The sequence below is a fragment of the Pristis pectinata genome, chromosome 8 (genome assembly GCF_009764475.1).
Source record: "Pristis pectinata isolate sPriPec2 chromosome 8, sPriPec2.1.pri, whole genome shotgun sequence".
NCBI classification, from domain to species: domain Eukaryota; kingdom Metazoa; phylum Chordata; class Chondrichthyes; order Rhinopristiformes; family Pristidae; genus Pristis; species Pristis pectinata.
Genome location: NC_067412.1, coordinates 5,338,388 through 5,362,052, shown reverse-complemented (window position 1 = coordinate 5,362,052; position 23,665 = coordinate 5,338,388). Strand labels below are relative to the sequence as shown.

The following is a 23,665-nucleotide window of genomic DNA, read 5'->3' as shown; positions in this document are numbered from 1 at the left end:
TGTTAGAGAATTGGAAAAGCAAGTGTCGTTCAGACATCAAAGAAGGCATGCTCTGCTAATGAGCAGGCAGCTCGAGATATGGAAATGTCGTGAATGACAGTAGAAGTGAAATAAAAGCTCAGCGAGTGCTTCCAAACCTGCCAAATCTTGCTTCAGGTCCTTCCATCTCCCAGTTCAGCAGCTCCTACACTGTCTTCTAAACCTCGGGAACAATCGCCTTCCTTATTAATCAATTTGATTCAAAGCACGGACAGGCACAAGGTCGGACAATAAAATCCGTGAAACTGAGCTAGATGCAGAAAAGTACGGCCAGACAACCCCCAAGGATTACAGAAGAAAGCAAACACATTTTTTTTTAAATGTTAGCAAAATGTCTCCAGAACAAGATGGAGAAGGAAAAAAAACATAATTATTTATAGTTGAAGCCCCTGCGATTCTGGAACAATCACCCAGCATGCAAAACCATTTTGCCATTATCTCTCCGCAGGATGGCCAACATTCATTACTTTCAATCACATGGTTCAAAACTCCCATTATTTGCTGTCATGCCACGGTTGTGCCTCAGAGAGTACATCGTGCCAAATGTGCACTAGCTATATAGGTCAAATGCAGGATTCTAAGCCACTGTCGGGAGAGTACAATCAGATCCTCCATTTGCTCTGCCCCTTGGGTATAAAGGACCCCACTTCTCGCTGTTCAGCTTCAGGCTGTGTGTATGCTGGCAAATTGACTGGGGAAGTTAAGTTTCAAGCAAAACCCCGAGCTACACTCATGCTCTAATTGCTTTCCCTCATTTTCTAGCTGTCATTTTTCATTTCTGTGCTCGTTCCTGCCACTTAAGAGAAACAGCACCTGGTAACGCTCAAAATATTTTAGTTGGTACGGTGGGATGCTCCACCTGCTGGTTCCTTTGGCAACACAGTTAATACAGAACTAAAAACTGCATCACATAGTTAGTATTTTCCACAATATCCCAAAGTATTACACAGCCAGTGGCAATTTCACAGACACAAGAGGCTGCAGCTGCTGGAAATCTGGAGGAACACACATGATGCTCGACGCGCTCAGCGGGTCAGGCAGCATCCGTGGAGGGAAATGGACAGTCGATGTTTTGGGTCGGGGCCCTACATCAGGACTGTGAAGGTCAAGGGCATCAGGTGCTGTGAAAGTGCTTTTTTTTTGATATCACGTAGGAGTTTCTAATTGACTAAGGGAGCCTGGTAGTGAACGCGAATAAAACAATTTACACATGTGGTTTGAGAAGGAGGAGCTGCCTTTTCTGGACCAGAGAAACCAACACAAATTACCAACGTCACACCAATCAAAGCTGCCATCTCAGAGAAACAAGCTAGAGGTCAGCATGTGACTGACCAACAATCTCCAGACTGGTTTTGAGAGGGGTGGGGAGGGGTTTTACAATTCATTTCACTCCACTCTCTGAGCCTGATTTCTTGCCACCCCTTGGAGTTAAGGAAATTAATGGCAGCATCAGTTTCAGGGACATATGCTGCCTCCTACTTCAAAGCCCAATGACATAATTTTGATCCTTAAAAATCCTTGAAACTCCCATGCTTTACACTGAAAGAAGTCCACAATCTTCCTTCAAATAAGGTTAAATTTCTCAATTGATGGCTTTACAACTAACTAGTGGACTGGTTTTGATTCCTTAAGTATTGGGAGTAACATTTTGCAGCGTACTTTTTCCTTTTGCTGATTCATTCTTTTCTTGCCTCTTCAGGGAGGCAATATAATCAAAGAGGGAGGGGTATTAGTGGGTAAGTCTCCAGTCTCAGTGCATCAGGGCTCTGGGGAGCATTATTTAACTGCGAGACCCTGGGGAACAAGTACATAGTTCCCTAAAGCGGTGGTGTAGGTAGACAGAGTAGTGAAGGCGTATGGTGTGCTTGCATTCGTTGGCTGAGGCATCGGTAGGAATTGGGAAGTCATGTTACAGTTATACAAATCCTTGGTTAGACTGCACCTGTGTGCGGCTCTGGTTGCCACACTTCAGGGAGGATGTGATTAAGCTAGAGAGGGTGCCAAAACGATTCACAAGGATATTGTCAGGACTGGAGGGCTTGACAATGAGTGATTGGATAGGCTGGGACTGTTTTCCCTGGAGCGAAGGAGGCTGAGGGGTGACCTTAGAGGTTTATCAAACAATGAAGGGCATGGATAGGAGAGATAGTCATGGTCTTTTTCCCAGGGTAGGGGAGTCTAGTTTTAGAAGGCAAAGATTTAAGGTGAGAGGGGAAAGATACAAATGGGACTTGAGGGGGAAATTTTCACATGAAGGGCAGTGGGTAGATGGAATGAGGTGCCAGAGGAGATGGTTGAGGAGGAACAATAGCAACAGGTACAATAAAATACATTGGATAGTTACACAGATGTGAAAGATTTAGAGGGATATTGGTATTGGTTTATTATTGTCACTTGTACCGAGGTACAGTGAAAAACTTGTCTTACAAACTGATCGTACAGGTCAATTCATTACACAGTGCAGTTACATTGAGTGAGTACAGAGTGCATTGAGATGGTACAGGTAAAAACGATAACAGTACAGAGTAAAGTGTCACAACTACAGAGAAAGTGCAGTGCAATAAGGTGCAAGGTCACAACAAGGTAGATCGTGAGGTCATAGTCCCTCTCACTGTATAAGGGAACCGTTCAATAGTCTTATCACAGTAGGGTAGAAGCTGTCCTTAAGTCTGGTGGTACGTGCCCTCAGGCTCCTGTATCTTCTACCTGATGGAAGAGGAGAGGAGAGAGAATGTCCCGGGTAGGGTCTTTGATTATGCTGGCTGCTACACCAAGACAATGAGAGGTAAAGACAGAGTCCAAGGAGGGGAGGCTGGTGTCCGTAATACGCTGGGCTTTGTCCACAACTCTCTGCAGCTTCTTGCTGTACCAAGGATATGGGCCAAATACAGGCAAACGGGATTAATATAGATAGGCATCTTTGTCAGCATGGACGAGTTGGGCCGAAGGGCCTGTTTCCATGCTGTATGACTCAATGAATTGAGAATGTGGCACAAGTGAGATGGATCATCTGGTCATCTTTTAGCCATTGCTTTGTGTGTTCAGTCACAAAACAGAAGGCATTCTAACCAAGGAAAAGTAACTGTGAAGTAGCCATGAGGGGGCCTTTGCTTTCTGAAATTTAACAGGCTGGGAATACTTTGTGCTAACTGTGTCCCCTGTTTTATTCCTTTATCTTTGATGAGATGATAAATTATGCATGCAACTGCTCCCACTTCACATTTTTTATTCAACAGGTAGAAATTCAGGCACGGACTAGTTTTATGGTTGTTTAATCATATTGAAAACTGAGGGAAAATAGTGTTTTCTACTGACAGGAAGGAACTTGCTAGTTATATTCTGAGGAGCATGAACCATTATTTTTAATATATGCCATTATAAAGAATTAAGCCTCAAAATCATAATGTGTCAGTTTAACAAAAACACAAAGCTTCTGCTTTGGAACACACCAACTCACATCACTGTTCTTTATTAAACACTCACTGAACTCCTCAGTTTAAGGAATCGGTGAACCCTTTGCACATCTGCTTAGCTGTAAGCTTTCCCCTCTCTTTCAGTGCCTTTCATCATACTTTCTTTGTCAGCACTGTTAAGTTAAAATGATGAGGCTGTTTCATTTTAAAATTACGCAGCAGGGGAATTGCATTTGGAGCCTGCAATTAACGCTGCATCAAAGCAGCACAGACATTAGCTATCATGCCGTGTAATAGAGCATAGAACAATACGGCACAGGAACAGGCCCTTTAGCCCATGATGTTATACTGAACTAATTTAAGCGCCTATCCAAACTAATCCCTTCTGACTATGCAATGTCCATATCCCTCCATTCTCTGCAAATTCAGAGCCTTTTAATCATCTCTACTGTATTTGCTTCCACTATCAGCCCTAGCAGTGCATTCCAGGCACCCACCACTCTTTGTGTAAAATAAAACTTGCCCCACACATCTCCTTTGAACTTACACCCTCTTGCCTTAAATTCATGGCCTCTGGTTTTAGACATTTCGACCCTGGCAAAAAAGATACCAACTGTCTATCTATGCCTCTCGTAATCTTATAAACTTCTATCAGGTTTCCCCTCAGCCTCCACCGCTCCAGAGAAAACAATCCAAGTTTGCCTAACCTCTCCTTGTAGCTCATGCCCTCTAATCCAGGCAGCATCCTGGTGAACCTCTTCCACACCTTCTTCAAGGCCTCCACATCCTTCCTATAAAGGGGGCTACCAGAATTGAATGCAATACTCCAGCTGAAATATGAGAGAGTTGTACGAGAGAGAAAGGAATAGAAGGATGTGTTGAGGGGATGGGATCAAGAATGGAGTCGGAGAGGTTTGTGGGCAGCATAAACACTGCAGGGACCCAACAGCAAGTTCTTGTGCTACAGATTCTGTGATAAATTACTGAACATTTCCACATTCCATAAATAAAAATAAAGCTTAAATGTTGTTTAAAATGAGCAACTGATCTGCATTCCAAAACCTCCCACTGGGATGTCAAGATATTGCTGGAAGTGTTCCTGCCACCTGGAAACCGTTCGGATGCAAGTACAATCCATGGATAAGCCAGGAGCTGAAACCCGTATAGAAAGCCGGTGCAAATCCAGCATAAAAACATGGTGTGTTTGCACAACCACAGATGTGAGCTGAGGGAGTTCCTGATACTAGAACTGACGTGTACCTCAAATAAAACAGAAAATGCTCAGCTGGTCAGGCAGCATCTATGGAAAGAGAAATGGAGTCAATGTTTCAGGTCAATGTCCTTTCTATCAGAATTTTTCCAAATGAAAGGTCATCGACCTGAAACATAGATTCGTTCTCGCTCCTCACCGCAGCAGATCTGCTGAGTACTTCCATCGTTTTCGGATCCAGATTTCCAACACCTGCAGATATTTTGCAGCTGCGTGCCGGGACTGAGGAGTTAGCCAGTGCTCTTGGTCATCATCCAGTGATCCCTGCTGGAGAGTCTGAATGTTTGAACGTCAGAAAGCTATCAGATCAGTTCCAGCCTCAGCTCTGAAGGCTACCCACAGCTAGACAGCACAACAAAGCACATCATCTAGACTCATGCACAAGGAATGTTCTGGGCAGAGAAAAGACTCCTGTGGAACTGTAGTCAACACATACTGGAGGCTGAAAACAAGTACATGTCTGAAGAAACATCAGAGCCTAAAATACAACACAGCTTCACTGTGATATGGCCTAGGTGCCAACTCAGCATCTTAAAGCAACAACACTGTAGAAAACAAGGCTGAATTGATGAAACTAGTCTTCCCACTCTTTCAAAACAGGGAATCAGGAGAATGACTTCAGATCACGATTTTGATTGTAAGTCTTGAGATGATATGGGAAAATAGTTTCAACTAACAGTTTGGATCACTGGACAGAATTGGTCTCTCAATTACCATCCGGTTTTTGCAGAACTCAGAAATTAACCATATGCAATTCTAATTAGCTGTTTTGCCACTTCAACAAATTAAAGCCATCACTGAAAGTGAGAGAATAGATTAGAAGAAATCTCTTGGCATAAATGGAAGAGTTGGTGACTGGAGGTGAGATGGGAGAACATAGACTAGTAAAAATAGGTAGGTGCATGGCAAAGGAAGTTAGCAGATAGGACTGTGATTTTGTTTGGAATAGATTTGGGGGAGGGAAGGCAAAGATCTTTTACTTCCACAAGTAAAATGGATCTTGGTTTAATGTTTCATGTAAAAGATGCCATCTCCTACAGTGCAGCACTCCTTCAGTACCTAAAAATCTGGATTAAGGCTTGATCCAAGATCTCACTAACATCCTCCCCTAATGTCTAAATGCTTTTTGGTGCATAGGTACTGAGACAGCTTCAGCAAGGACTGGCAAACTGCTTTTCTGTGGCTTTTTGAGAGGGTTGGTAGGCTAACTGTCCCTAGTGTGGAGGTGAGTGGTAGAATCTGGTGTGGGGAGAATAAAATAATTAGAGGTTGGACAAACTTGGGTTGTTTTCTCTGGAGCGGTGGAGGCTGAGGGCAGACCTGATAGAAGTTCATAAAATCATGAGAGGCATGGATAGACAGCCGGTATCTTTCTCCCAGGGTCAAAATGTCTAATACTAAAGGACATGCACTTAAGGTGAGAGGGGGCAAATTCAGAGGAGATGTGTGGGTATGGTGTTTTTTTACACACAGAGAGCAGTGGGTGCTTGGAATGTGCTGCCGGGGTGGTGGTGGAGGCAGATACAAAAGAGATGTTTAACAGGCTCTTAGATAGGCACATGGACATGCAGAGAATGGAGGGATGTTGTCATTGTGAAGGCAGAAGAGATTAGTTTAGTTAGGTACTTAATTACTACCTTAATTATTTCGGCACAACATTGTGGGCCGAAGGGCCTGTTCCTGTGCTGTACTGTTCTATGTTCTAAAATGGAATTAATGCAGTAAATGGGTGGTTAATGGTTGGCATGGACTTGGTGGGCTGAAGGCCTGTTTCCATGCTGTGTGTGTACTAAAATGAGCTCAGGTAATGCAAACTAAAGGGACCACTGGAATAGAGAGTCCCAGGGAAGTCCATGTATTAGTGTTTTTGAAGGTGGCAGGACAAGTTGAAAAGGCTGTTATCTTTATTAATAGAAGCATGAAGTACAAAAGCATAGATCATAGCATGGAAAATAGTTTCCAGAATTCAGAAAAGACTTAAAGGCCTTGGAGAGATGACAGTAGAGATTGACTGGAACTAGTGATGAGAAGTGGGGTGGGATCGAAGAGCAGGATTCGCTGTCATTACACCAGAGATAGCTACAAGGAAATTTAATGGAGTACTAAACATCAGGAATAGTTTAGATGCAATAGGTAAGAAAAGGTTTCCAGTGGCAGTAGGACAGGTAAACAGAGGGGGACAGATTAAGGAGACACAAGAGTCTGCAGATGCTGGAATCTAGAGCAACACACAAAACGCTAGAGGAACTCAGCGGGTCAGGCAGCATCTGTGGAGGGAAATGGATAGTTGACGTTTTGGGTCAAGGGGAGATAGCCAGTAATTAAAAGGAGGAGGAAAGGGATGGAGAGAAAGTTGGCAGGTGATAGTGGATCCAGGTGAGGTGGGGGGGTGGGGGGGTGATAGGCAGGTGGGAGAGGGAGAGGGAGAGTGGGAGTGGCGTCAGAAGCTGGGATGTGATAGATGGAAGTGACAAGGGGTTGACGATGATAGAATCTGACAGCAGAGGAAGTGGAGCACGGAATAAAAGGAGGGATGGATTTGTGATTGGAAAAAGAACCATGGCACTAAAACCAAACCCTTACTTTATTGTTGATGCAAGCTGCTGTGACAGTTAATGCATCCATAAGACCATAAGGCAAAGGAGCAGAAGTCGGCCATTCTATCACGAGCTGATCCATTCTCCCATTTAGCCCCACTCCCCCGCCTTCTCACCATAACCTTTGATGCCCTGGCTGCTCAGATACCTATTGATCTCTGCCTTAAATACCCCCAATGACTTTGCCTCCACAGCCGTCCGTGGCAACAAATTCCACAGATGCACCACTCTCTGGCTAAAGAAATTTCTACGCATCCCTGTTCTGAATGGGCGCCCTTCAATCCTGAAGTCGTGCCCTCTTGTACTAGACTCCCCCTACCATGGGAAACAACTTCACCACATCTACTCTGTCCAGGCCTTTTAACATTTGAAATGTTTCTATGAGGTCCCCCCTCATTCTTCTGAACTCCAAGGAGTACAGCCCAAGAGCCGTCAAACGTTCCTCATACGATAACCCTCTCTTTCACTGCCACTGCCCTTTCAAGCAGTATAGAAGAGACAGAGTAATGAAGATGAAAAATGTAACAGGGCTATGGAAAATAAAATGGAAGACTGAAGAATTAATTGCCAGCTTTTCAAAGAGCCAACAGGGTATGATGGGCCAAATCGCTCCAATCAGTATAAGGTTCCAGGAGCCTGGAATTCTTTGCTACAAGGAGTGGTCAAGATTGGCCATACACTGTAACTTCTACAAAATAAAAAAATGATGAGCATTTGGAAAGCAGAAAAGCAGTGGGATCAGAGCCAGCACAGAGGAAACAGGCCAAAAGGCATCCTCTGTCGCTGTTATCTGCTTTTGTGCCTAATCTGACTGGGCACACGACGCTGACAACAGGCTTCAAGTGGGGAACAACATTCCAGCCTTGGCACACATCGCCAGGCTGATGAACATTAAACTTTGGCCACCTCCTGCATCACACAGCTAGCAGCAGGTCACTACAACTTTGCTTTATTGATCTGATTTAAGTTGCAGCGCACAACACTAACAAGGCTGCAAAAGCTGAGCTGCAAAAACATTTCCTGGCCAAAAGATTTCAACTATTAGGGAGTATTTTCTTATCAAGGAGAGGTGCCTTCTTAGGAAGCTTATGGCTACGTTTAATAGCTGAAGTGTTGAGAAAGACATTAGTTTTTAATTGTTATTAGGTTACCTGCTGCAACCTGTGTGCCAATGTATTTTCGGAGGTAGTATTGAGACCTTCTCCACAGAGAGCACAAACTCCATTGAGTCCCACAGGTATAAGGGGACAGGCCTCCACTCCTCAATTGATGGCTATCTGGAGGAGGCGGACTCAGATCCTGTCCTCTTATGCACATGTTCAACAGGGAACTGCAAGGCACTCCAGAAGCTGGTCACCGACTTCAGGAAGCAGGGCAGAGTACACAATGGTGCTGAGGTGGAGAGAGTTGAAAGCTTCAAGCTCCTATATGTAAAGATCACCAACATTTTGTCCTGGTCCAGCCTCATGGACGCTACGGCCAAGAAAGCTCACCAGCGCCTCTACTTCCTCAGAAGGCTAAGAAAATTCGGCATGTCCCCGATGACCCTCACCAATTTTTACAGCTGCACCATAGAAAGCATCTCATCCAGATGCATCACGGCTTGGCACGGCAACTGCTCTGCCCAAGACCGCAAGAAACTGCAGAGAGCTGTGAACTCAGCCCAGTCCATCACAGAAACCAGCCTCCCCTCCATGGACCCGGTCTACACTTCCCACTGCCTCGGGAAAGCAGCCGGCATAATCAAAGACCCCCTCCCACCCCGGGCATTCTCTCTTCTCCCCACTTGGGCAGAAGATACAAAAGTTTGAAAACACGTACCACCAGGCTCAAGGACAGCTTCTATCCCACTGTTATCAGACACTAGAACAGACCCCTCAGATGCTAAAAGGTCATCTCTTGATCTCCCAATCTACTTCGTCCTGATGCTTGCACTTCATTTGGCTACCTGCACAGCACCTTCTCTGTAAATGCAACACTACATTCTGTTTTCCCTTTTTTACTTCCTCGATGTACTTATGTATGGAATGATCTGTCTGAATGACACGCAAAAGATTTTCACAGTGTCTCAGTACATTTGACAATAATAAACCATTTGCAATTCCACCAGGGCCCATTTTCTTTCCCCCTCACACAAGCACAGTGAGGGCAGTTGGAACTCCACTGACACTGTCCTGACTGAGACCGATGGGCTCAACATAAGCTGGAGCTTCAAGAACCGCATACTTACTCAATGGATAAATGGCCTGGTAACTTCCCCGAGGGACGTCACGGGGCTCAATACAAGATCAGCCACTTTAGGCAACATTACGTAACTGATTTATTATTGTCACATGTACTGAAATACAGTGAAAATCTGTTGTTTTGCATGCCATCCATACAGATCATTCCATATGTCAGTACCTTGAGGCAGTATAAAAGGAAAATAACAGAATGCAGAATATGACGTTACAGTTACAGAGAAAGTGCAGTGCAGGCAAACAAATAAAGTGCAAGGGCCATGACGAGATCGATTGAGAGATCATGAGGTACATTATGCAAAGGGAAGGGTAAAATGGGATTAAAGTGGAAAACAAAGATCTGGAGAGCGTTGGGATCAGGATAGTAAGATCGGTGATAACATCTCCTCACTGACAATCAACACAGGCGCACCTCAAGGATGCGTGCTTAGCCCACTGCTCTACTCTCTCTACACTCATGACTGTGTGGCTAGGCACAGCTCAAACGCCAATTATAACTTCGCAGAAGACACCACTATTGTTGGTAAAATCTCAGATGGCGACAAGGAGGCATACAGGAGTGAGGTGGATCAGCTGGTTGAGTGGTGTCGCAACAACAACCTTGTACTCAACGTCAGCAAAACCAAGGAATTGTTTGTGGACTTCAGGAAGGGGAAGTTGGGAGAACACACACCAGTCCTCATTGAGGGGTCAGCGGTGGAAAGGGTGAGCAGCTTCAAGTTCCTGAGTGTCAGCATCTCCGAGGATCTGTCCTGGGCCCACCACATTGATGCAATCACAAAGGCGGCACACCAGTGGTCCTACTCTCCCTCCACCCCCGATATAGTAAACCAAGGGTGCACAAGTGGGCAGAGTTAGAGGAGTGCAGAGGCCTTGGAAGGTTGCAGTGCTCGGGGAGGTTACAGGGAGGGGAGTTCAGGTCCACGCAGTTACTGGGCTGTTATGAATCCATATCTGTTGAGCCTCATACTTCTTAGGAAGACAATCACCTGCTCTCTCAGGAGGCCATCACTCTGCCAAACACAATGCATAGACTGGATAACGTAGCAAACAAATGCGTCTTCCTCACCTGTCGTGAACTGTCCCTTCAGCTTCTGGAAGACGGGGTCTTGCGCTGTGGCCTGAGCCCTCCTTGCCAGGGACTCAGAAGCTGCACTCGAGAACATGGTGGACACGTTGGAGACATTTTCGAGGCCGACTCCAAAAGTGCTCACGAGCTTCTTGACGAAGTTTAAGGTGTGGGGAGTGATCTTTGCATCAGACACAGCTCCGCTTTTCTCAAAAGCCACAGAATAACACTTTGCCAGTCCTTGCTGTAGCTGTCTCAGAACCTGTACACCAGAAAGCATTTAGACATTAGGGCAGGAATGTTAGCGAGATCGTTCCTCAATACTCTTGAACTCGTGTGAAGAGGATCGAGGATTCAAGTCTTAATCCAGATTCTGAGGTACCGGAGGAGATGGCAACTTTTACATGAAACACTGAACCAAGATCCATTTTTCTCTCTTTTAAGTGGAAGTAGAAGATCTTTGGCAGTTTATTGAAGGGTGGGGAGTTCACTCTCTGATGTCCTTGGCCAATATTTATCCACAAAACATGGCTGAGAAAAAAATATTTGATTTTTGGACATCTTTGTGTGGGACTTGGCTTGGCATAAGAACACAAGGATTTGGCCCCTCTTGCCTGCTCTGCCATTCAATAAGCTCAGGGCTGTCGATTTACCTCAGTACCACCTTGCTAAGCTAACTGTATATCCCTCAGTTCACTCAATATCTCCAAATCAATTGCTCTGTCCTGAACATTCTCAGTGACTGAGCCTCAACAGCCTTCTTGGGTAGAGAATTCCAAAAACTCACTAGCGTCTGGATGAAGAAACCTCTTCTCCCCTATCTTTACTGGCCATTCCCGTATTTTGAGAGTGCAACTCCTGGTTCTAGACAGACCAGCCTGAGGAAATATCAACCCCACATCTACCCTATTAAGCTCCATAGGATTTGTACATTTTACATCTCATTCTTCTAAAGGATCAATCTGCTTAATTTCTCCTCAAACGACAAACCTGCCATCCCAAGATTCAATTTGGTGATCCTTTGATGCACCCCATCGCTAACATATCCTTCCTTAGTTAGGGAGAACAGACCTATACATAATGTTCCATAATTGGAGCAAGATGTCTCTACTCCTGTCCAAATCTTTCTGCAATAAAGGCCAACATGCTGTGCATCTTCCTAATTACTTATTGAACCTGCATGGTAACTTTCAATGGTGAATGAATAAGGTGTTGGTGTTCAGGAGTTAGGTCCTTCTGAAAACAAACACCTTTTTATGTCGCACCATTTAAAAAACTATTCTGTTTTTTAAATTTTTTTCTACTGAAAATTCACTGCTGTGTTTCCTACTTTACAACTGTGACTATTCTTTCGAAGGGTTTCAATGTAGATGAAAGACTTTGGGACAATGTGAGATTGTCCAAGGCTGTGTACAAATAATCAAATAAGTCTTTAAACAACTGTTCAAACCAAAAGCACACTGACCTGCAATCAGAATGGAATGCACCCAGCAAGGTTTACCATTTACTTCCCAGGAACTCTACAGACCAGCCAAGCTACTGAGAGAAGATTTAACTATTATCGTTCGCAGTTTCCACCAGCTCTATCGTGATCGCACCACGAGTTACACCTTCTCCTCTCCTCCCCTCCCCTTTCTGCATTTTGCAGGGAATGCTCACTGGTCTGTTCTTCTGTCCCCACCAACCACTCCCCATCCCAGGGCACTTTCCCATGCAACCAGAGGAGATACAACTGTCCATTCACCTCTTCCTTTCCCACCATCCAGGGACCTAAACAATCCTTCCAGGTGAAGCAGTGATTCACTTGCACTTTATCCAATCTATTATCGACTGTGTTCGGTGTTCCCAATGTTCCCTCTACACTGGAGAAACCAAACATAGATTGGGTGATCAGTCTGCAGAGCACCTGCCTTCAGTCTGCACAGGTCATCTTGTGCAGACCCACACCTCAAGGTTCAACAATAGCTTCATCCCCACTGCCATCACGTTCTTGAACCCACCTGAAAAACCCTCATTCGATCTCAGACCATATTTCCCTTAACCTGCACTAATGTTGTTCTGTTTATTTTGTCAGTGTAAGTTCTGTATAGTTGATGTTGATTTAAGTTTAAGTAAGCTATCTTTGTCATGTTTATAATGTACTGTGCTGCCGCTACAAAAAAGCTAGTGTTCATGGCATCTGTACCCTGTATACCCATGACAATAAACTTGAACTCTTGAGCTTCTTGTTGCATGTCACTTTAATTCTCAATCACTCTCATTCCTGTCTCTCTGCAGCCACCTCCACTGCCAGAGTGAGGCCCAATGGAAACGAGAACAACATCTTATCTTCCATCTGGGCACTCTGCAACTTTCTGGAATGAATACTGAATTTTTCAACTTTGGAAAAACTGCACTCTAACTGTTCCCCATTATCACGTCTCTTTCTCAATCCTTTCTATAAAATGCCTCACTGACGGTCAGCACTCATGCCCCTTACCACCTGATCTGTCTTAACCCATCTCCTTACAGTCTATTGTCTTACATCTTACTCCCCTTCTCGCTCTGCTTTGAAAACTGACACCCCTTCACTCTTCCCCCAGTTCTGAGGAAGGGTTCCCGACCCGAAACATTAACTGGTTCCTATTTCCAGCGATACTGCTTGACTGGCTGAATTCTTCCAGCTTTGTTATTTTTATTTAAAGTTCCAGCATCTTCAGTTCTATTTATTTTCCATTAACTATTATGTAGTCCAGCTGGAGATCACACTTGGAGTATTGTGTTCAGTTCTGGCCACCTCATTATAGGAAGGATGTGGAAGCTTTAGAGAGGGTGCAGAGGAGATTTACCAGGATGCTGCCTGGATTGGAGAGCATGTCTTATGAGGATAGAGTGAGTGAGCTAGGGCTTTTCTCTTCAGAGAGAAGGAGGATGAGAGGTGACTTGATAGAGGTGAACAAGATAAGAGGCATAGATTGAGTGGACAGTCAGAGACTTTTTCCCAGGGTGACAATGGCTAATACAAGGGGGCATAATTTTAAGGTGATTGGAGAAAGATATAAGGGGGATATCAGGGGTGAGTTTTTTTTTTTACACAGAGCATGGTGGGTGTGTGGAACACGCTGCTGACAGAGGTTGTGGGGGCAGATACATTAGGGATATTTAAGAGACTCTTAGATAGACACATGAATGATAGAGAAATGGAGGGCTATGTGGGAGGGAGGGGTTAGATAGATAGTAGAGCAGGATAAATTGTCGGTACAACATTGTGGACTGAAAGGCCTGTACTGTGCTGTAATGTTCTCTGTTCTATGAATTGCAAAATATTAGATATTCAGCTGAAATGTATGTTTTTCCAAACACAAAGTTGACTAACACAAGGCATTTCATTTCGTAAGAATACTCAATACTTCTGCACACAAAAAAAATCTGCAGTGAAATTAAACAGATGAAGTGGTAAAGCTTTTAAAGTTAGAGACTCATTATGTAAACAGTGAGGAGTTCAATCCTCCCAAGAACTTGAACTACATTTTATCTAACAACAAACAATCTGCTGGAGGAACTCAGCGGGTCGGGCAGCATCTTTATTGGGGGGGTGGGGGGGAAGGAATTTTCTGATGCAGGGTTTCTACTTGAAATGTTGGCAATTCCGTCCCCCCCCCCCATAGACACTGCTCAACCCACTGAGTTCCTCCAGCAGATTGTTTGTTGCTCCAGATTCCAGCATCTGCAGTCTCTTGTGTCTACATTTCATCTAGTTTCACCCAAGGGTGTGGCACTTCCTAACAGACTGATGCAATGTTTCCTTGGACTTTAAACATGCCTTCTTGGTGCTTGTTTTTGAATAGTTTAGGGGAGATGTCGGAGGTAGGTTAATTTTTTTTTACAGAGAGAGTGGTGGGTGCCTGGAACACACTTCCGGGGGTGCTGGTAGAGGTTGATACAAAAGGGACATTTAGAAGACCCTTAGATAGGCACATGGATGTAAGAAAAATGGAGGGTGATGGGCTCTGTAGGAGGGAAAGGTTAGATTGATCATGGAGTAGGTTTATATAGGTCGGCACAACATTGTGGGCTGAAGGGCCCGTACTGAGCCCATACTGTACTTTTCAATGTAGTTCAGCTCCACAGACTGGAGAACAATATGTGGGCTGATACCTCAATGCTCTGTTGAAGGAGTGTGGCACTGTTGCTTGGATGAGGTTGTAAATATGGGCCACATCTGCTTCCTCAGGTGAAGTAAAAAAATAGCCCTGCCACTGTTACGAGGTGTTCCCCACTGTGCCCTGGGACAACTCTTCACTCTCAAACAACTTCATTACAAGATGGTTTACCAGGCCATCACACAAAGCGCTGGAGGAACTCAGCGGGTCAGGCAGCATCTATGAAGTTCCTCCAGCGCTTTGTGTGTTGCTCCAGATTTGCAACCTCTGCAGTCTCGTGTCTCCGGTTTACCAGGCCATTACCTCACTGGCATTGGTGGCTCTATTTCCTAAATTACAACTATGACTGCATTCCTAGACGCCCTTCACTGGCTGTGAGGCATTTTGCATCGTCTCAAGACCACAAAAGCCACCTCAGAAAGGAAAATGTTTCTCTCTCTGCGGCAGCAAAGGAGGCAGGTGGGGGCTTGCTCTGCAATGACTGGACTCTAGATATAAAGAAAGCAACTTGGTCCATTCACAGCTATTTCTTAGAACGTGGACATGTGGGGAACAATGGCGGGAGAGGATGAGGATGGGTGAGGGATCGGGAGGCAGATGTCTGTGGGTGCACAGAAAGGCATTCCCAACTGGGATCAATAGCAACGTCATCCAGTGCCAATTCCGTCAGTGTTGCGATGTTGCAGGGAACGCCTGCTAGTTCCCATCTTCTCCATCATTACGGTCGGCGGCATTTTGTGCGTGGTTTGCCCCCTCAACAAACTCCAGCAGTCAGATCAGGCAGGATGGACAGTTGGAGTGTGGACAAAGCGCTCCACTGTGCAACAGTCACTTTTAGTTACATGGGCCCGAGGCAGGGACTGAGCAGAGGAAAAGCTTCACCTTACGGACACAAGCATTCTGCATGCACATCTGCACCCCGCGGCCCTCCAGCAGGAAGTATGCAGCTCATCCCTGACGGGAAAAAGCAGTGAGTGGTGAAACAATTGGTCCTGAGGCAAAGTGGCAAGCATCTATTCTTATTTTTGGAAGTCCAAGGGCCAGCTTATGCTGATCAAGCCAGCTATGAGTAACAACCTGTCCCAATCCAGGATTAAAACCTTTCCTTTGAGTGCATTTCTCATTCTGCTCTTTACACTGGATATCTCTGCCTGCTTCAGTCAGCACAGCTGGTAGAGCTGCTGCCCCATAGCTCCAGCGATCTGGGTTCAATCCTGATCTCCGGCACTGTCTGCGTGGGGTTGGTACGGTTCTCCCTGTGATCATGTGGGTTTCCACCGGGTGTTCCGGTTTCATCCCACATCCCAATTCTAAGTTGCACCTAATTACCCTCTATACATGGCCCCCAGCGTGTCGGTGAGTGCTGGAATCTTGTGGGGGGGGGGGGGGGGGGAAGGCGGGGTCATTGATGGGACATCCTGGACTTCTGTCTATTTGCATTCTTCTCCTTTTCAGCTACTTTACCAATCAGAATCAGGTTTATTATCACTGACATGTCATGAAATTTGTTGTTTTGTGGCAGCAGTACAGTGCGAGACATAAAATTATTATAAGTTACAAAAGTTAATAAGTAGTACAAAAGAGGTGGTCTTTGTGGACCATTCAGAAATCTGATGGCAGAGGGGAAGAAGCTGTTCCTAAAATGTCGAGCGTGGGTCTTCAGGCTCCTGTACTTCCTGCCCGATGGTAGTAACGAGAAGAGGGCATGTCCCGGGTGGTGAGGGTCCTTAGTGATGGATGCCGCCTTCTTGAGGCGCTGCCTTAAGAATCAACTCCCCTCAATATCACCGACCTTTCTATTTAATCTCCCCTGTTCTCAGCCTTTCTGTACTTTAACTTTTAAATGGCCTATTTCTGGGATGTTCTGGGATAGAGCACAGCAGCTGCCCAGCCTGGTCAGGGCAGGGCAGAGCATGGAGACACACCAAAGGAAAGAGTTAATTAATTCATCACTGGTCAAAAACCTTGACTCGTCAAAACAATTTTCCAAAGCTGGTGGGGACGTCGCCATGTGGAAAACAATTCACACTATAAATGCAGAGCAGGCTTAGACATATCGCACTGAGGGGTAGTGGGGTCAGGAGTTTCACACACAGGAGGAAGTTCTTTTGAGAGTAGAGGGGTGGAAGCAAAGAAGATGATGGGGGGGGGATTGATGGAACAGTGGAGGGGCAAGCAAGGGGGAAGGGGGACATGAACTAGCGAGGGGACAAGGGAGAAGCCAGCGAGGGGACAAAGGGGGGAGGGGAAGCAGTGGGAGGGAAGGGGAGGGGGAAGCGGCGAGGGGGAGGGGGAGGGGGAAACAGCGAGGGGACAAGGGAGGAGGGGGGAGCAGGGAGGACACGAGGGGAGAGGGGGAAGCAGGGAGGGGACGAGGGAGGAGGGGAAGCAGCAAGAGAGAGGTAAAGGAAGAGCCAGGCCGAGAATGTAAAAGCACCGACCTCTTCATGCCAGTTCTCCCGGAACCACACCATCTGATCGACGATGCCCTCCAGCGAGGAGAGCAGGGTTGGGTGAAGCTCCCGCTGCATGTGCATTATCCGGCTGCAGCGCCACATGGGCGCGGTGGCCCGGATCGGCCCCGGGTCAGACGCAGAGTGGGACTGAGTGCCGACAGAGCCCGGTTGCTGCTGTCCTGAGTCTGCAACACAGAGAAACAGAGCCCTCAGCAATCCTGTCCACCAAACGCTGGGATCTCCCTGCCCCACACCGTGCCGCTGGTTATCCCAGGTAAAATACAACGCAAGCTGTGAATACGTAACTCGAGGGATATAAATATATAATGACACGCTCATCCATTTATCATTGCAAACACAATTAGAACACAGAACAGTACAGCACAGGAACAAACCCTTCAGCCCACCATGTCTGTGCTGAACACGATGCCAAATTAAGCTAAATCTCTCCTGCCTGCGCATGGTCATGGTCCATATCCCTCCATTCCCTGCGCATTCATGTGTCTGTCTAACAGCCACTTAAGCACCACGTGCCTGCTTCCACCACCTCCCCCGGCAGCCCGTTCCAGGCACCCACTGCCCTCTGTGTAAAAACTTGCCCCTCACATCTCACTCAGACTTTCTCCCTCTCACCTTAAACACATGTCCTTGTATTTAATTAAATATCAAAATCACGATTAGAACATAGAACATTACAGCACAGTACAGGCCCTTCAGCCCACAATGTTGTGCTGACATTTTATCCTGCTCTAAAATCTATCTAACCCTTCCCTCCCACATAGCCCTCCATTTTGCTATCATTCATGTGTCTATCTGAACGTCCTGAACGTATCTGCCCCCACAACCTCTGCCGGCAGTGCGCTCCACGCACCCACTACTCTGTGTAAAAAAAAACTTACCCCTGACATCCCCCTATACCTTCCTCCAATCACCTTAAAATTATGCCCCCTCGTGTTAACCATTTTCACCCTGGGAAAAAGTCTCTGACTGTCCACTCGATCTATGCCTCTTGTACACCTCTATCAAGTCACCTCTCATCCTCCTTCTCTCCAAAGAGAAAAGCCCGAGCTCATTCAAACTAACCCTCATGAGATTAGATGTTACCCACCAAACCCTTCCAAGAACCTGGAACAGGAACAGGCTTTTTGCCCCACATGCCGACCATTTTGCCCATCTACACTAATCCCATTTGTCTGCATTAGGATCCAATTCTATGCCTTGCCTATTCAAGTGCCCATCTAGATGGCTGTTAAACACAGTGATTGTAGCTGACTCCACCACCCTCTCTGACAGCATGGTCCAGATATCACCCACTCTCTGTGTAAAAAACCTAACCCTCAGATCCCCTTTGAATCTCCTTCCTTTCCCTGTAAACCATCACTGATCAATATCAGAGAATACCGATCAATAGATTTGATGTTCCTACCATCTGATTGCTTACAGAAAGGCATCATCCTCCCTTCCTTGCAAAGCAGATCCTTCTCAGTTACTGACCTGGACTGCTCAATTAGCATGAGGGCACTTTACCGGTGAGTTCATTCCCCTCAACCACAATGCCCACTGATAATAAAGGGCACCACAGATTATACCAAGGAATTATTAAAAGACTTCTTTACATTCACAATCCAGTTGCTACAAAGCTGTTGTCACTTAATAAGTTAATCTTTATAAGATAAAAGGAAACTGGAGATCTTATATCTGTGGCATGTGGAGGATTAAAGTATTGAGAGGTACCTCGGGCAAAACTGTCAATTGCTCAGTGCGCATGTATAAACCAAACACAAAATATAACTTATTAACTACTTGAGTACTTGCTGCAAAAACCCAGATTAAAATAAAACCATAAAAACTTGGCCCTGCTTCCTTCAGTGTACTAAAGCATCCTTCTCTGTTTGATGTGTCGATCTTTTTTTTAAATTAACTGCTGCCTCTCACTGCATGATCGAAATCACAAGCTAGAATATTTTACTACAGTATAAACATAAATTTATACAAAAACATTCAACAATAACATTCCTGTCATTTTCAGCAATGGGAATGATAATCCAATATTTCACAAAATTTGATGATTCACAATATTTTTCACATTTTTACAAATGCCACTGATGGGTAATGCTGTGGCAATGTCTGAAACCTCAAAAATATCTCAGTGGGTAAAGACTGCATTTGAATCACATTGGCAGCTGCTTGCATTTTCTTTAGATTACTTCTGAATATAGAAAGCATCTGTAACTATGCTGGAAACTGATCAAATAATCATTAACCAGGCATCACAATCTGTTTCGAACATTTCCTGAGATGAATGCCATTAATTATCAAGTTGTTGTTTCAATACAAAACCAAAGCTTTAAGACAAAACCCAGAATGAACATCATCACTGCAGGGAATATGTATGATGTGATTAGACAGACCTGAAAATGCTGTTAAAACAGATTTTTCACACCTAAATCCAGAAAATTGAATTACTGTGTTGAGTTTTCCAAAGGAGGTACAGTGAATTGTAGGACCTCAAGGGCAAAGAAGATTGTCAGAAATCTGTGGCTGGAAGTAGATACAGTAGAACTGCTGTTGCTGTGACCTTCACTCACGTATCTCCTCTGTTCAAGAACAACACTGGCTGAAGGGGATGAAGGACCCCCTCCTCCAACTACTGCAACAGAATTCATTTCTAAACAGCGGGAAGGAGACAAAGACAGCCCACGCTGGGAAGACCTTACCACTTTTGTAGCGTTCCCGCTGTTCAATCTTCAGGGTCAAATACAGCGTCCTGATTGGGAAATAGACAGCCTGGGGAAACACTCTTCCAACCTGAAGGAAAGATCCATGACGCAGCCATTAAATTATGATGTTTACAATCTCCGTTGGAAATATCTCGCAGAATTTCAGAAACAAATTAGCACTCAATTGCAGTATTTTGCACACTGTAATCCAGGCAGGATTACTGGAGAAAACGAGTCCAAGGTCCATCTGGTTCACTTACTATCATTTTGGTAATTCATAGGATACAACAATAATGGCGTTGTTGTTCGTTAAGAGTCATACAGCACGGAAACAGGCCCTTCAGCCCACTGCATTGGTGCTGACCGTCTAGCACCCGTTGACTCTAATCCCATTTCACTCTCCCCACGTTCCCTCAAGTTCTCCCCAGATCCTACACTCAGCTAGACACTAGGGCCAATTAATCTCCTCACATCTTTTGGAGGTGGGAGGAAACCCACCCGGTCACAGGTAGAACGTGCAAACTCCACACAGGTCTGGAGCTTCACCACTGTGCTGTTCTTATCCATCAACTTCTATCAATTAATCTACAACAGGCACATGCACGGCGGTCAGGAAAGCCTCACTGGAGAGGAGCTTTGGAACCAAAGTCACATTTTCTCTCAAGTACAGTTGCCGGTGTTACATGGTGTAAGATGAAGAATTTGGGAGATCCTCTCATTCTTCAGCAGAATCATGAATCTTTGACAGTCAAACCATCAAGGCAGTCTGGGCCGTTATTCCGAGTGATGACACCTCCGATAGCAAGGCAGTTTTCCCTGAATCCTGCCCTGGGAACATCTGCCGACATCACATACTAAGTCTGGGAGGGGAACCCGAATCCACAGATTCCAGACTCAGCTATCTCCTCTATTCGGCATTTTACAGGGACACTCTGGAGTTCACAACCAATCAGGCAGGTTCTGAATCAGTAAATATGCAACCTTGTATAAGCTGAGAGAAAACAAACCGTCCTTACAATAAAAAAACATAAGTATTTACGCAGTGCTGTTTTATCATTTTGCCTTGTATCCTACTTTTCAAGTAGTCACAGAGACATACAGCAGGGAAATGGGCCCTTCGTCCCAACTGGTCCATGCCGATCAAGATTCCCACCTAAGCTAGTCCTAGCTGCCAGTGTTTGGTCTATACCCCTCTGAACCTTTCCTATCCATGAACCTGTCCAAGTACCTTTTAATGATGAGCAGATGGAGAAAACACATTCAGCTGAGAACAAAACTACAACAGTACTCCAGCTACAAAAGTGGTGACGCCACCCTCTATACATTTAAAACTTTAACACACAGAGTTGTATAGCATAGAAACGGGCACATCACATCTACGCTGAGTTTTTTACCTGTCTACACTAATCTCAGTTGATTCCCCTGGTACACCTGGAAACTAAGACTGGAAGGAGTTATTAACAAGACTGTTTCAGTAACGTTTGCAGAGAAACCTCTGTACTAATAACTGACTGGGTGTGGAATGTAAGAGAGAACATTATGGATACTTGAGGAGCAATTGAACTAGGGCTGGCTGGGTGGACAAACAATCATATGGAATCACATTTCTATCTATACACCATTTGCAAATTATTGTACTGTTCCTGAAATTATGGTACTGTTCCTGGCTGTTCACTCTATCTACGCACCTCATAACCTTATACACCTCTATAAATTCGCCTCCCATCCTGTGTCGCTCCAAAGAGAAAAGCACTAGCTCGCTCAACCTTTCCTCATAAGACATGTTCTCCAATCTAGGCGGAATCCTGGTAAATCTTCACTGCAGCCTCTAAAGCTTCCACATCCTTCCTATAATGAGGCAACCAGAACTGAACACAGTGCTTCAAGTGTGGTCCAACTAGTGTTTTATAGAGCTGCAACATTACCTCCCAGCTCTTGAACTCAATACCCCGACTACTGAAGGCCAGCATACCATGAGCCTCCTTAACCACCAGCAACCTTGAGGGATCTATGGACGTGGACCACAAGATCCCTCTGTTCCTCCACACTGCTAATTATCCTGCCATTAAACTTGTATTCTGCCTTCAAATTCGATCTCCCACTTCACGGTTTAAAGGTTGGCACAACATGGTGGCCGAAAGGCCTGTATTGTGCTGTATTGTTCTATGGTTCTATGGAAATTTGATGTTCCATCACCAATTTCAGTGGACTACGTTTCATTACTCTGTAGCTTTCAAGTTAAGTTTATGCCTTTGTAATAACATTACAAAATAGCTAAAACTGTGTAATGTTGTGTCAGCACTAATTGGTGAAATCCAGCCATCAAATTTCTGCACAATTTACTACGAGCATAATATCTGCACCAGCACAGCAATCATGCAGATAATTGAGGAAAAACAGAAAGTCATAATGACATCAACCAGTCCTTAAATTAGGCCACAATTCCCAATGGACCCAACACTACCCTCTGGTTTGGCCTATTACAGTGGAATCTTGCGCACTGTTAACATAGCAACAAGGGTGTGAAATAGCCACTGAATGTACCAAAATATAACGCTAGCAATAAATGAGAATTCGCAATTACCAATGAAATGCTGGATTGTGCCGATAGTTTTTGTGAATTGCATCTTTCATCCTGCTTCCAAGAATGAACAGAAACAATGATTGTACACATCTGCCAGAGGAAGCAACTATACAGCTTCTCGGTCCTGCTCTGTCATTCAACGAAATCATAGTTCATCTGTATAACTACATAAACTGATAAAAATCTAGTGATCTCAGTTCTGAAATGCACATTTGCTGGCTGGGGGTGGGGAAAGAGTTCTGGATTTTCATCACCCTGTGCGTGAAGTGCTGTTTCTTTGGGCAGCTCAGTGGCACAGCAGGTAAAACTGCTGCCACACACAGCTCCAGCGAACCCAGCTTCAATCCCGACCACGGGTGCTGTCTGTGTGAAGTTTGTGCGCTCTCCCTGTGACCACGTGGGTTTCCTTGTCTTATGAGGATAGGTTGAGCGAGCTAGGCCTTTTTTCTTTGGAGAGAAAGGGGATGAGAGGTGACTTGATAAAGGTGTACAAGATGATAAGAGGCATAGATCAAGCGGACGGTCAGAGACTTTTTCCCAGGGTGACAATGGCTAACACGAGGGGGCATAATTTTAAGGTGATTGGAGGAAGGTATAAGGGGGATGTCAGGGGTAAGTTTTCTCCCCCCAGAGAGTGGTGGGTGCATGGAAGATGTTGTGGGGGCAGATACATTAGGGACATTTAAGAGACTCTTAGATGGACACATGAATGATAGAAAAATAGGGGGTTATGTGGGAGGGAATGGTCAGATAGGTCTTAGAGCAGGATTAAATGTCGGCACAACATTGTGGGCCAAAGGGCCTGTACTGTGCTGTAGTGTTCTACGTTCTGTGTATGTTCCTCCAGGTGCTCCAGTTTCCTCCCACATCCCAGAGACTCACGGGTTGGTAGGTTAACTGGCAACTCCAAGTTGCACCTAGTGCAGAGGTGAGAGTCACAGACAGTCATCCAGCACAGAAACAGGCCCTTCAGCCCAACTGGTCCATGCCAACCAAGATGCCCATTTAAGCTAGTCCCATTTGCCTGCATCTGGCCCGTATCCCTCTAAACCCTTCCTATCCATGCACCTGAACAAGTACCTTTTAAATGTTGTTAATGTAGCTTCCTCTGGCAGCTCATCCCACATACATACCA

At 45.2% G+C, this 23,665-nt stretch overlaps 1 protein-coding gene across 1 annotated transcript in view; it reads right to left on the bottom strand.

Moving 5' to 3' along the window:
* trrap (transformation/transcription domain-associated protein) overlaps window positions 1-23,665 on the bottom strand; it is a 283,953-nt gene that overhangs the window by 37,844 nt on the left and 222,444 nt on the right. Inside the window, 3 exon segments of the mRNA XM_052021047.1 lie at window positions 10,629-10,890; window positions 17,212-17,411; window positions 19,944-20,034. Coding sequence (XP_051877007.1) covers window positions 10,629-10,890; window positions 17,212-17,411; window positions 19,944-20,034 — 553 coding nt within the window.